At 36.5% G+C, this 15,371-nt stretch overlaps 1 protein-coding gene across 6 annotated transcripts in view; it reads left to right on the top strand.

Annotated features, from left to right (window-relative positions):
• Positions 1 to 10,169, top strand: part of LOC307169207 (uncharacterized protein) — a 157,102-nt gene extending 146,933 nt beyond the window's left edge. For 5 of the 6 annotated variants that reach the window (XR_013823068.1, XM_079889691.1, XM_079889689.1 and 2 more), the window contains 2 exons: positions 6,081 to 6,154; positions 9,752 to 10,169. Coding sequence is in view for 4 of the 6 variants with exons in the window: in XM_079889691.1 (XP_079745817.1) it covers positions 6,081 to 6,154; positions 9,752 to 9,879 (202 nt within the window). In the remaining 2 variants the exon portion in view is untranslated. The remainder of the gene's footprint in view (positions 1 to 6,080; positions 6,155 to 9,751) is intronic. The other variant, XR_013823067.1, reaches the window with a different exon arrangement.
• The last annotated feature ends 5,202 nt before the right edge of the window (positions 10,170 to 15,371 follow it).

Genomic DNA, 15,371 nt, shown 5'->3' with positions numbered 1-15,371 from the left:
TGTGTGTGTGTGTGTGTGTGTGTGTGTGTGTGTGTGTGTGTGTGCTAGTGTGATGATTAATGAGGTATTTTTGGCAAGTTGGCATTACTCATCAGTGCCATGGCAGTTTTGTTTCGAAAGTGCTGGTGCTGGAGAAAGAGGGATTCAGCCCATCAGCAGTGTGTGATGTCAGCACACAGGACAACAAAAGAGAAGTCCAAATCCGTGGTGTTTGCAGCATTACAGGGGCCCAGGCTGGGATGAACACAGGCCCTCTTTTCACGGGGACAAACATACCAGAACACACGCTCACACACACACACACACACACACACACACACACACACACACACACACACACACACACACACACACACACACACAGTGTCTCTCAGCATAATAACAAAATAATAACACAATTATAAAAAATAAAAAAAGTTCACAAAAAAAGCCATATTTTTGGGGGGGATCAGGCCTTTTAGGACGGTTTATCTGTTAATCTCTCAATCATCATTGTATTGCATCGCATTATATGTTTTAAAGACTGAGCATTTAAATAAATATCATCTTACTAAGACACATTAATGGCAGATACAGAGTGACGACCGATAATTATATGCATTTTATTTAAGTAGTCAGTTATAAATATCTCAGTGATTTACATTACAAGTGATCAGAATTTCATCTTTTTGGTCATATAAATATCAGCATCTGCACCAAATTGCATATTTTTGTGATATATTCTCGCTATATGTGATTTTCGGAACTATTATTTAATATGTCAGACTTAAAATAGCTTTTATTACTGTAACCTAATGTAGTTTGTTTGATTCAGGAATACCAAGTAATATTTTTTAACAAATAAAACCAGTACATTTAAATACGTTTTTCACAATAACTTCTTAAACTGCAAAGCTTTTTTGTCATTTATCAGAAATTAAAGATATGCAATTTGAAAGAAAGAGATTCGGACCCTGTTGCAAATTCATCATCTAAGCAAATTCACTGCTAAACAAATGCCATAGTATTTTGATAGGGAAAAAAAAGTGTCAGATAGTAATTTTGAGTGCAAAGTATTTTATTCCTCTGAAAATATAATGTAAAAAAAAGAAGAACACAAACCGATGTTATGTCATCGTAGAAGGGTATGCGTGCCTTTTATTAATTTCTCATCCTCAGGTTGAAACGTTAACAGAATTTGCGCTTTCAAACGTGACACACACCTTTGTTTGTCTAATACTGCCGCTCTGACACACCAAAGCCTCTCGTGTTTTTACTTGCAAATCAGGATTACACACTGAATGACGATTTGGTGAGAAAAGCGAAATTACAGTTAATATGCAACAGACCAGAGACAGATTTACAGGAACGAGTCCTCAAATCCATTAAGGGTTTGCTTTACAGGACTAGTTAAGCCAAAAATGAAATTTACTCATCCAAACCTGTTATTATTACAATAAAAATCTTGAAATTGTAAATGAAACAAAGAATTTACTATTTCAGTCTTTCTACATCACATTTGCATGTTTAATTTTGCCATTTATTTGTAGTTATTTGTGAAATTTACTAGTAATTCCTAAATGAAAATTGTTTTAAACTAAATCCTTTTTCATTTGTAGTCAGTACAAATCAATCGATAGCTTCATATGAGGAAGAAAATAAACTACATTAGCCAAATTTTTGAAATCTCAGTAACTAGAGAAAATTTATATAATAAAAATACTTTCATGTGCTTTTATGATGTTTTTTTGTGTCATTACTGGAGCTTGATATAGTCATGAACTTGCATACTTGCATGATAACAGCATACCAGATTGAAGCAACATGATGGTTGATAAATAATGACAAAATTTGTTTTTATGACTGAATCTCTTTCCCCGTTTTTAAATTTAATTTAATTTGAAGTTGTCAGCCACCGCCAGCATTTTTTACAAGTTTCACAAAAGTTTCATGGGCACCAGAATTTTAATTAAACATTTTAATGAACTCTAATGCAATTAATTTCCATTAAAGTTTGGTTTAAAGTGCTTAATTAATGTAATTGTCCCATTTTACGTGACGTATCTAAAGTGAGATATCTTAAGTTATAACAACTTAAAAAAGTATGTGTTCATGCTTGACTTAAAATATTAAGTTTAATTAACTTTAGTTTAGTTAAGTTGATCTCAACAAATTTTAAGTTGAAACAACACATTATTTCTAATTCTAATATTGAATTTGAACTATTAAAAGTTAATACGATGTTAACAAAGCATTATTGAACTCTTTACATATGATCTAATTAAACAACAACACTTTAATTACAGTGACAATGAATGAAGAACTCACTATTTGTATATAGTATATCAATGTATTAACTGCAGTTTATAAACTATTAATGAACTATTTGACAAATACTTTATTATACTATAGTAAGTATAGTATAATAAAGTATTTGTCAAATAGTTCATTAATGTTTTATTCTAGCTTCATTCCTTTTTTTATCAGTATTTGAACAAGTGTGCATAAAATAAAGCAACATTTTGAACAAAAAGTCAAGTTTTTTTCTTGCATCTATGCATGTGCGTAAGCAATACTTCTATTGCTTGTTTCTGCTGCTTCTTCGCCAATGTTTTGATCAGAATATTCTGTACTCTTTCAGAAGATGTGTAATAGTGCCCCCTACCGTATAACAGTGAAAACACGGAAAGCCATGAAATTCTGTCAGTGGCGGGAAAGTTGTGTCATAAATGATGGAAAATTCCACCAATGGTGGCTAAAGAGTTAATACCGAGTGACAATTATATTTTGACTATGTATCACAATATCAAAACTGCAAGCTCTGATAACCTTGTAGACCAAGAGACCTACCCAGACCTGATTGACTCATGCCGTTGCAATGTTTACCGGTTGCGTTTCATTCCTTTTCTTTTTTTCTAAGCAATTAGAAACAAGAGATGGCCGCTGTAGACGTGCCAGGGCTGTGCAGTTTCCGCTCATGTCAGTTGTAAAGGGCTTAACCCTACTCGGGCCTGTTTATTTGCATCCCTCAGTAAGTTTCGCCCATCCACAAGGACGCCTCATACTACTGTACCCCAATAAAACCAGAAAACACAGTCAGGGATGGCATGAACTGACTCTGAAGGACAGCTATTGTGGATGCTGCCAGTGCCCAACAAGCCCTCTTTATGATTGCAGGAATTATGATGGCCGTGGATATGTGAGATCGCTGGTGGCGAGCAAGATAAGTCGAGTAATTGTCACTTACTGTAACAGCGACTCCCATTCATTAAAGGCCCGTGTCTAATAAACTACTGGAGGAAAGGAGGCCAGCTGTACTGGGAAGCCTCGCACAAGGCGGCTCTTTCTCTGCGGCCCCAAACTTTGTCAAAAGGCGAAACTGTCTATGGGGCGCTCTGTGATTCAACAGAGATTCCAATAGAGGTTTGTCTTGGGGAGCAAACAAGGGCTTCCTTTTGTCAAAATATAGGGTGTTCAAGAGGGACAGCAAAAACTGATATAGCTTCTTCTTTAGACCAGTTCCAGTTATGTAAACTGGAAAACAAACAATTCAAGGGCTGTTGTGATACTTAACTTATTCCCCTAATATCAGTCTTCATTACTTTCAGCAATAGTTGATCATAAAACTTATAGGGTAAAATTGACCAAATCTGTCAAGTGGTAAAGTTTTTTAATTTTTTAATTTGCATTTCATGACAATTAAGCACAATTCCACCCAAAAGTCTCATTACTGAAATGCAAAACAAGGATTCAAATTCAAAGAGAGTTTTGAAATCTTATTTATTTTTAATTAACTATCAATAATTGTTAAAATAGTAAATACTGTATTTATACACCATGAAATTATTTGTTCTGTTGCCTTCAATTTATGCTGATCGTTTTATAAATTGCCTCTCATCAATTTATGCACTTATCGTGCAATTGTCAGAAATAATAATAGAAACACTCCATAAAAATAAAGAAACTAAAGGAAGTTGACTTCATTCTCTTCATGCTATATATACTATATATATATATATATATATAGATAGATATATATAGATATATATATATAGATATATCACAGTAACAAATTTTGCTGCAATTAGTTATAACAACTTTAAAAAGTATGTGTTCATGCTTGACTTAAAGTATTAAGTTTAATTAACTTTAGTTTAGTTTAGTTAAGTTGATCTCAACAAATTTTAAGTTGAAACAACACATTATTTCTTATTCTAATATTGAATTTTAAGTCGTGATAAATCACAGCAAGTTGGTTAGTTGACTCATAACCTATCATAAAAAAGTTAGTACTTAAATTACTTAGAGTCCTACCATTACAATGGCTTTCTTCATCACTGAATTCTTACATTTTCTCTTCTAGAGAGAATGTAAGAAACCAGATAAATTGAGGAATCCGTGAATAGAAGCCCTCCAATTCCTCTACCCCGAATATTTCTGTACAGTGAAGTGAATTCCAGAGGTGCTTCAAGAGGAACACATGTCCTCAAGTATGCTGACATTTGAATGCATTTCTAGGGTGACAGCAGAAGGAACCCTGTTGATTTGGGGTGTCTTTGCTGGATCATGTTGGGCCATTGTGTGTCCTTCTCAACTTCCTGTCAGTAACTGTCTAAGGCGGGCATGTACTAACTTTTTGGAATGTGTCAAGTCCTTGTGAACTATTTCCTTTCTTTTTCAACCGCTGTTTGCTTCTTTATAAAGTTCCTTTTTCTAACCTTTTAAACTGAAGCAGTGGACCCTGTGCGATGGTAAATATAGCCTAGGAACTATGTCATTCTGCATACATTGCTAAACAAGCCATTGCAACTTTAAAAAAATTGAATTTTTTAGCAACTTTACTTGCTGTAACTCAGCAGCTAAACCTCATCCTAAACTCATCCAGAGAGACGTGGGTTTATATTTACAGAGTTATACCAATTTTGCAGGGACTCAAACAGAACTCCCATAAGGATATTTGCTGTCATTAACTGAGCTCATGGCGGTTTAGCACAGACCAATTAAGACTCATATTTGCTTATACAGTTGTTATGTTTCTCCATGGACCATTGTGATTGGGGCCATACATCCCATTGTTTTCCAATAATTAATGACACTTTGGTTTACTTTGGACTTTACAGGGATATGAGTATAAGAAGGCTCAAAGAATGGGAGAGATATAAAGTAAAGCACAATTCAAACACACAAGGCACTAATGACACATGACTAACTTCAGAAGGTCAGAATAAAAGTCAACAAAGAGAGCAGCTTCACTCCTGAATCAAACTAAAGATCCGTTGAGGAATACAAGGATAAGGTTGAGGGAAGTGTTGTAGGGGAAAGTTGGATTATGGAATCCAAGGGGGAAGTGGGATCGACTCCATCTGTCGAGAGGGTCTTCCAGTCGACTTTGGCCCACATGCTGGATGCTGGCTCAGGAAGCTCTTTCACACTTCCTCCCGCAGTCCTAGACATGGTCCTCGAAGGGGGAGTGTACCAAAAGGCATAGCCTCTATCTAAGGGTCTTTGTCCCTATGGGGGGGCAAACAGTGGGATCCTACAGGAAAGGAAACACACGCCCCCTCCTTCAACAACAGCAGGAGGAGAAAGAAAGCACATTACATGCTTGAAATCAGCCCTCTGCCATTATTTTAGTGGGGGGACACTTTCGCTTTCAGACGTGCTCCACAAGTTGGGAGTTGCGAGATGGGCAGATGAGATTTTCCTTGGCTCAAAACACAGATTTCATGAATGCACCTGCTATTGTGCCTCCCGCATTGTTGTGGTGTTTTGTTGAGTGTCACATATCAGTAATGGAAATGAGGCAATAAAACGAAAGGAAGTTGATATCAGTTTCCCCTGTACACAAAAGTGTGCGACAAGCCTGGTATTCAAAAGGAAGTTGGTTTACTCAAAGAAAAAAAAAAACGTATTAGCTACTCGATTATCAGACTACTCATTCATAAGTTACGGCAAGCATGTAAATGTAAAATAATAGACACACTTCTACAGTCTACAATAATACCGCTGTACATGCACACTTGAATGACAGTCGATGTTTGACTTGATCTTTCCCTCTTCTTTTTCTCTCTTCTTTTTTTCTAGTATTTTTTCTACTCAAGCATGGCGGTGATAATTGGATTGTGTGGACACCTGTATGAGTGCAGTATATCCAGGGGATTAGAGAACGGGATGGGTGAGTCAGCTCAAATTATTGTCATGTTAACCCATACAACTGGCAGCCGTAGCCCCCTACTACTGACTAAAATAAGGTCACAGCGGTCCCAGAACCTGTCCAACCTCAACAACCTCTAGAGCCATAGATGCACAGGGGATTTTACTAAAACTAGAGCATAACTCAAATGGTTATTTGAAGATCCACACAGTTCCAACATCTTTTTCATGCAAAAATTTACTTATTTCTACACTGGAAAGAAATTCAAACATTTTACCTTTAGGGGTACAACAACTTGTCCCTTGTCCCAGTACCCTCAAAGGGGCATATTTGTATCTTATCTTACCTTAAGGGTACTCCTCTGAGGAACTAATATGAAACTTTTAGGGATAAAAAAGGGTACAAAGGTGTCATTTTAAGGGGTCTGCCTTAGTGACAAACTGTTGAACCCATAAAGGAACAAATTTTGCACATTATTTTTTTCTGATAATGTAAATGCCTCTTAAACGTATATATTCACAGAAGCCAATCATTCACCACACAACCTGTTGTGGGCAGCACAAAACATATGTTTATCCTGTATTTAACCCGCATTTAAATCTGGTTTGTATACTCATGTTGGCATTAAAGTCAATGATGTGACTAAATGATTTTATTATATCTATTAAATTATGCACACATATATAATGACTTACCTATACCTCTTTTAAGCAGCATGTTTTCAATTTCCATATTAAACATTTATTTAGATATTTTTCTGGGTTAATGAGTAAAACATGCCAAGGGTTACACAACTGTTCTTATATTGCAATGAAGAAAAAATAATTAAATTCTTAATATGAAAACTTTATTAAGGTTCTATAATGACCGTTTTTATTACTAATCAAGGTTATTTCAGGTTGTAGAATGTCATGTTGTGTGACTGCCCAAAAACCTAAGGATATTTATGAATTAATAATTCATGATATGTATGCAACAACAACAACAAAAATACCTTGGAAAAAAAATATACAAAGCATTTTGAAAATAATGACTATGTGTATATTTACATGTATTTAAGTTTTAAGGAAAATATGTTATTACTTTCTACTTGATGGTTACACCACATGCCATTTTAGAGTTATTATGATAACTTGAAAATGATATTATAAATTTGGTCACATAAAACCAACATGAATATATTACATTTGAATGAACTAGAGTTTTAAAACCTTTTGTCTAGACATTCTTGAATGTCATTGATCCATTAACCTAACTGACCCAACTACCTGACAGATTTGCATCATCAACAAAACATTTGAGAAGTGTTTTCAAGTGTGAAGGGGAAATGCTAAATGCAAACAATAAAATGCAACCATGCACAATTATGTGGTTAGTTGCATTTTATTGTTTGCATTTAGCATTTCCCCTTCACTTGTGAGCCAATTTGAGGTCCCAACCAACCAGTTGAGAACCACAGCTGTAGTAGATGAGCTTTTACACAAGATTAACTTTTATTTGTTAAGAAAGTCTAAGGTATATTGTATCCTTTAGTTTCAGTATCACGTTCTGTCCTGGTGCACGAAGGATAAATGTTGGACGCCACTGCCAACAGCCCTTGTATGAGCTCGTCAGGGCGGCCATCGTTAGCCGGAGTTGGTAAACAGAGCGTGGAGTGTGAGGAAGGGGGGCAGAGGTGGCGAAAGACGAGACGGCAATAGTGAAACTCAAGCTTGTTGGAGTTGGGAAGGGGGTGGTTGTTTGACCACCGGGATGAGCGATGAGTCGACGCTCCCATCAGAAAGCACTGCCACGGCAACTGCGCGGATTCACTAGGTGTCGTCTAGGCAGGTAATTCATCAGCCCATGCCGGGGCTGGGCCTCCGAAAAACTTCCCATGGTCACTTCAGAGTGCGAATACGTAATGAGCTGGAGGGCTCCACATTTGCCACGGCTGATTAGACGAGAACAATGGGCCCAAACAGAACTGGCAGCCCTCACAATGGGGACTGGAAAGCCTCAAGGCGTTGCCTCCATATTTCTAGGGTAAGAAGAGAGAGAGAAAAGTGAACAAAACTGTAGTTTATAACTGTCTGCTCTCTTTTGGATGGCTGTTGAACATGTACGACGCTTTGTCACTGGACTTCCGAGAGTGTGTATGTGTGGTAAGGTTGCGCTCAAAGGCTGAAGAATGATGGGGGAACAATGTGTTGTCAATATATTTTAATTAATAGACAGAGAAACTGTAGCCATTTTTAGAATAAGGCAAACAATGAGAAAGATTCGGATCACGATTATTAAAGTTAACTAAAACAAAGACCGTTACTTGAAATAAATAAACATTCATTCAAAATAAGTATTAAGTATTACTTTAGTTTAGGGTCCAATTCTCACTATTAACTAGTTGTTTATTAGCATGGATGCTACTAGGATATTGGCTGTTTATTAGTACTTATAAAGCACAATTCGCCCCAAAATCTCTAGATATGGAATTCTTTGCCCATTTTTAGCAGTGGCAGATGAAAACGAACACAACCAGTCGTTTGATTTGAGGTTTCATTCATGTCTGTAGCAGAAACTGTTCAGGACGGGTTGAAACAGTCAATAAGTATGAGCAATATTTACAGGGATTTAGCAAACTCCACTAATACTTAAATAAAAAGTGTCATTTAATTCCTATGAAATTGTTAAATTCTTTTCGCACTGATTATTTGTGTGCAATATTAACATGCTGTTTATAGCTATAGTGCATTTAAATTAACAGTCCTTTTCTGACCAACCAAAAAAAAAAAAGTGATAATCTTAACTAAGCAATTTGGCCTGGAAAGAGATCAACGTCATTAGTGTCTTTTGTTTGACAAAGAGGAACTGGCTCGTGCAGAGCGCTCAATCTCCACAGTGGGCATATCTCTTTGAACACACTCTATGAAATGAGTTTCTGTATCAGTTGGAGACAGTTTCGCTCTCCACTTTAAAAATAGAGATGATGGGAGGGAAGCCCCTGGAATATTTATTGGGAGGAGGGGGGAATAAATCCACAGCCCGCTGACAATTTTCTCTTTTCGGTCACATGTTCTTCCCGTTCATCACTGTTTTTCCAAGTACTTAACGGTATTTACATATTATTTCAGTGTAGTGCGGCAGATACGCGCGGTGGCGCAGCCCAGCAATGAGCCGCTGAAAGAATTCACGCTTAATTGTATTTCATAAATCATATTGGGAACCCCTTCAGAATAAGCTCCCTGTAACAAAATGATAAAATGGCCAATTATGAGAAAATTCCAGGGTCCTTAATTTACTAAACACACTCCGGAGAGACTCTTTTGAGAGCAAAGATAGACTCCTTGTTGAATTGTTTTTCCTTTAGTAAATGGAGTGGCTTTGCATTATATTACTAAATAAATGATCATTGGTGCTTGTTTTAAATGCTTTCTCTGAGCATTTACACTCACAACATCCGTCACTATGACCAACTGACCACTATGACCTTCCCCCTTCCATCAGGAGGATTGGACCTAAACTAGTGTTTGCAGTCTAAACTATAGTCTTTTAAACGCAAATAACTGGGGTGATAGGTAGAGATAGCAGCTCCATCACTCTCAGAACTGCTCAAATTCCTAATCAGAGTATTTGTTTTAGGTTTTGCAGGTTCTGAGCAAACCTGTGGGCCGAGTCCTCCTGATCTGTCGTCTCCCGAAGGGCCAGATCTGCACACTGGGGATGGCAGTGTCGGCAAACTTGCCGGATCAACTTTGGCCTCTCAGTAAACGCATGCGTTGGATCCGGGCTGCATATGGAATTCACTTCTGTCATTTTGTTTTCTGACTCCTTATACCTAAAGAAACTCAAATCCATGTTTATAATAAAAGATATGTAGTAATACTTTATTTTGATGGTCCTCTTTTGTTGACTATAAGGAACTATATTTTAAATAGCAGTCATTGGAGTATTAGTAGACTATCTGCTAAGTCTTTATTGTGATGATCCTCAACAGACATTCAACTGACTATAGTAACTTTGCAACTACATAGTAATTTCTCTTTTTGATGCCACAAAGTCTTGTTTTTTGTTTGATACATCAATGAGATGTCTTTATTTATTTTATTTTTGAGAGAGAAGTTTAATGCACTTCATATGTTTATTCAAACATAATAAAGTTGTATACGTTTTTATTTTTTTAACACAAAATAAACCCATCCTTACAGATTTATATTCTATTGATTGTTAATGGCACTACTACATGCACTGATTATTTATTTATTTATTTATTTATTTTTAAGTACAATCAACTTGGCTATTTAAGTCATTTCAACTTAAATTACATTAATCTTACTTTAAAAAAATGAGTTGAATCTTGTTTAACTTACAAAAACTTTTTTTTTTTATTAATTAAAATAATGTAAAAATATATGTTATTATAACATACTGGTCATATAATTTTTAGAGTGTCATTAAACATCAATAGATCAATTGAAGCTAAATAAAAACTTGAAAGCAAACTTCTAAGCTGAAGACATAGAAGCTTTTAAATAATTTTTCAACAAAAAGATAAAGGGACTCAAAATCAGCTGCACTTTTCAAGACTATTTAGGATGGTTTATGGGTGTTTGATTATCTCATTCAGCTTTCTGTGTGAAAGAAAAAGATGCTTTGTCATACTGCTCATTGGAGAGAGAAAAAGAGTTTGATACTTTTGTTAGTAATACTCAATCATGCTGTGGACTGTATACATGACTTATGTTCAATGGTATGGAAATAAAACAAGCAATATATTTACCAACTTTGTTTTTCAATTATCTTAATTTTAGGGCTTTTGTCAGCAAATATTGATAAATGAAATTAATAGTTTATCACTTGCCAGTTGTAAATCAAGTATTCAAGAATGTGTAAACAGTAAAAGGGTCAAAGACATATAAGAGTGTTCATGATAAAGAAAAGGAAACAATATTTAAAAATCTGTTGTATATTTGTTGGTTTTTACATGGTTTTGAAGTTTAAAGAAACATTTAAATGTAATTAAAAAAGTAAAAAGTGTTATATTTTCATTAAACCTTGAATAAATGTATGTACACATCTTATTTGTTTTTTACTTTTAGAGTGTTTTTCCTTCTTTACAAATATTCTGAATGCTAAATTTCACTCTGTTTTTGAGGAATCGCACCCCATGACATTTTACTAGCTGAAATAACCTGTCTTCTGTCATTATAAGATATTTGTCAATCTAATTTTGTGTTGGTTGCACCACATGACTTTTACTTGGTTGACAAAAGGTTTCAAATATTAATAACAAAATGTTAGTTTTTCTAAGTAATACTAATAAAAGACAATGCCAAACTACTTTATCAGGTTTTATTTTCAAGAATTCCATTTTTTTTATTCATTGTGATATGAGGACAGTTGCATAACCCTGACATGTTTTAACAAAACATTGAGAAATTATAGCATGCTGAACATAGTAAAGGTGCATTCAAGTCAATGAATTCAAGTATGAATTGCATTTTTAGTTATAATTTGCATAAATGATTAGACCTGATCCAAAACATAAGTCATTAAAACCCATATTGATCATCAACTATATGCCTTAATGTGTTTAACTCTGCCTTCTACTGCTCTCTCTACACTGTAAAACAAATATGATTAATAAGTTATGACAACATATGTTTTTACATTGCTTTAACTCATCAAAATAAGTTAAGCAATTTGTAAGTTATACAAGATTCAACTATTTTTTAAGTCAGTTTAATGTCATTTAAGTTTAAATGACTTAAACATCCAAGATGATTGTAAGATTTAAAATTTAAGGTAGTCTTTTAAGGCAATATATCAATGTAACTTTTGTTTTTGCAGTGTATGTAAATGAGGACAGTTTATGAGTCATAATTAATCTTAGTGTAGGGCGTCCCACTGGAACACAATAGAGTAGGGGAAGGTGTAACTGTAGAGCTCTTGTGCAGTATCAGTGTTGCAGGCCTGCGGTGCTGAAACTCCGTCACATCGCTGTCTCTCTCGCTCTCGAAGCTCCCAGGCCAGCGCTGTGCTCTCCGCATTCAACTCTCTCTTTATTTAAACACAAAGTGCTGTGACACGCTGCTCTCCATCAGCTTCCTTTTACCACTACCTGCATTTATATTTGGGCACATTCTGGCGTTTGCGGTCACTTCTCAAGTACGTTTTTGTGAGAAAGGATATCACCTCACATAATAACCGAGCATCCATTTGCGACAGAGTGGAGAAGGCCCTGACAAACCGGAGCTCCATCCGTGTTAGGACCAGATTGCACTCTACGTTTTCCCAGGTTAACACCGAATGTTATTAAAGCAAGTTGACCGTGGGGTCAGCCCGAGAGCGGCCCATGAAAACAAACAATTAATTTGGCATGGAGGTGTAATGGGATGATCTCCCGGCAGGGCCGGATCCATTGTTCGACTGGAATTAACCGTGGCAGGTCATGTGTCACTGGGCACTGACCTCAGTCCATTCACTAGCCCACACTTGCATTAGCCATGGCCCGGCGAGGGGTCAAACACAGTTACAAGCCAGCCAAACACCCCTCCCAACACACACGCACACAAAGCACACACTGCCTTCCAGTTCCTGGCCACTCCGGACCGTTGCTGGACTTGCCAAACAAAGGAATGGCATTACCAGGAAGGGATATGTGACGGCATCCAGGCCACTTCACTGCACTCATCTCCCAAATCAAGCTTTTTGAAAGTGAAAAAGTAAAGTAACTTTTGTTGTATGCATCGTGGCATTTTAGAAATTAAATGGTTTGGTTTTGGTTTTATCCGAAGCAGATTAGCGTGTTTCTCACAGCGTTTCATTGTGCCGGTTGTAGTATCGCGGCAGTTTGGGAATGTCCAGTAGGTGGCGCTAAAAGTGCGTTTGGTTTTATCCAAAGCAGATGAACGATATTCTGGCAACATCATTATGACGATTGTTAAAGGTGCGTTTGGTTTTATAAACAAAATGTTGGTTTTATAACGCACTAAAAAAAAGGGAATTGTCCACTGAGTGGCGCTAAAAGCACATTAGATTCATCCTAAACATTTGAACGTTAATCCTGCAACGTTTTATCAAGCTGGTTGCAGGGCTTGACATTAAGTTTTCGCTCACCAGCCACTGTGGCTAGTGGTTTTCCAAAGTTACAAGCCAATCAGCATTTTCACTGGCCAAAGTTTTGACCACGATATCATGGGGGAAAATGCCATATATGTATTTTTAATATTATCTCATAATTTGACAGCAGGTTTGACTGCTGTCACTTTAAGACCTGACGCACGGACCGTTTATACTGTTACACAAGCGTTTTCTTTCTCAACTGTTTACATTCACTAAGAACAGAACTGACGTGTTTACGTGAATACTCGCCATTTTGGCATTATTTTGTCTGTATTTGACTGTTAAGGTGCAATAATCAACGAAAATTGTGTGATTGAATGAGAAAAACTATGTGCAATATGTGCTGAAATTCAAGCCATGTAACACCAAAAATATTCATCCAGAGCAAACTTAATTTAAGGCAGCAAGTTTTTTTTTTACAGTATACGTTTTTTTTCCCATTTTGCATATGTTGTCATCTCCTCCTGTGCAATGGAAGATGGCAATATGTCTGTGACACCTTCGAGTGAATCATCACTTCTGAAGGTGCATTTACTCAGAGAAGAGTGTTTTAGCACGTTCGCTCTGACATATCCGCCACGGGCCACCCATCAGGACGGCTTTATGTTGTCCGTATGTTGCTGTTATTTCGCCGTCTCCCTCAGGCCCGGCTCAAAGTCGCTGACTTCATTTAACGTCAGTCACCCGAGGCGCGAACGGCTTCGGCGCATGTAAGAGGTGGTTAGCGCGCTAGTACACCTGACAGATGCGCAGTGCAACTGTGGCATGTTCGACAAACATCTGATCCCATAGCCTCGGGCCACAGATACCACAGAAATGTGTTGTGTGGATGACGGACAGTTATGCAAAATGACTTTCGTGCTGGTACTCCTACTTAGCATACATCTGGGATGTGACTGCGGGTACTTGTTATAGAGCGTTTCACAGGTATATCATCCATATTTAAACACAAGCAAACAACAGCTGCAAGTTGATGTTACACATTCTCGTCCGTTGTGATGGAGACTGGAAGTCTCGTTCTCCATTAAGTGATTGGGTGTTGAGTGGGTGGAAAAGGCCGAGCCGAAGCCCCAAAGCGCAGCGCCTGAATTAAAACTTCAATCCCCCATGTAAGACTCAATTTCATCCGTGACCCGACATTATACAAATGAGAAGGGAACTGATAGATGCCTCCTCTGTAGATGGAGTCCCCAAGCTTTCAGCCTGCGATGGGGGAAGGGGATTGACCCGACTGCTCATCTCGTCTCTTTCAATGTGAAACAGCAGAGAGAGTTTGAAGGTTCCCTTGAAACACTTTCATTTAGTAAAGAGTCAACAAGATATCCAGAGTTAAATCATCTCTCCCACAAATGGTTTGATAGAAAGAACCTTCACTTTCAGACTCAGGAGACTCATTTCTTAAGATTGGACTATTTTCACCCTTGATTGTGATTCATAGCGTATTATTTGATTCCTCAACCATGGTACTTCAATGTGAAGATTAGCAGCAACTGTTTACTTCTAACACTAGGTAATGATTCGTTCATGTTTTGCCTGGATTTATGAAGCACTTGCATCTGTTTTTGAGAAGAATGAGGTGCGTGTTGAGGGGAACTTCAACATGACTTACAGCAATGATTAATGTATTATATTATAATTGGCAAATTATACATCATTAATAGTGGTTCATTCCGCAGGTTAGGATTGCTTTCACACCACATTAGAGTTTTGGGAACAGAACGAAAAGCTGTATGCATGTTAATTAAATATGTATTTTTATGTAGAAAAATCATTTCATACTGTGTGAGGAAAATAGGAAGTGTTATATTGTAAAAGTAACACAATTTAATTGTAAAATGTATTAAAGCAATTTGCAAATGATTTAAAATATATTGAAATGTATATAGGATATTATTAAAATAGTGCTCATCCAAGGCTACATTTATTTGATCAACAATACAGTAAAAACAGTAAAATTGTGAAAAATTATTGTAATTAAAAATAGCTGTGTTCTATGTGAATATATTGTAAAATTTAATTTATTCCTGTGATCAAAGATTAATTTTTAGCATCATTACAGTCTTCAGTTTCACATGATCCTTTAGAAACACACACACACACACACACACACACACACATATATATATACTGTAAAAAT

Source organism: Squalius cephalus (genome assembly GCF_949319135.1).
Source record: "Squalius cephalus genome assembly, chromosome: 13".
Lineage (NCBI taxonomy): Eukaryota > Metazoa > Chordata > Actinopteri > Cypriniformes > Leuciscidae > Squalius > Squalius cephalus.
This window is presented reverse-complemented; position numbering and strand designations above follow the sequence as displayed.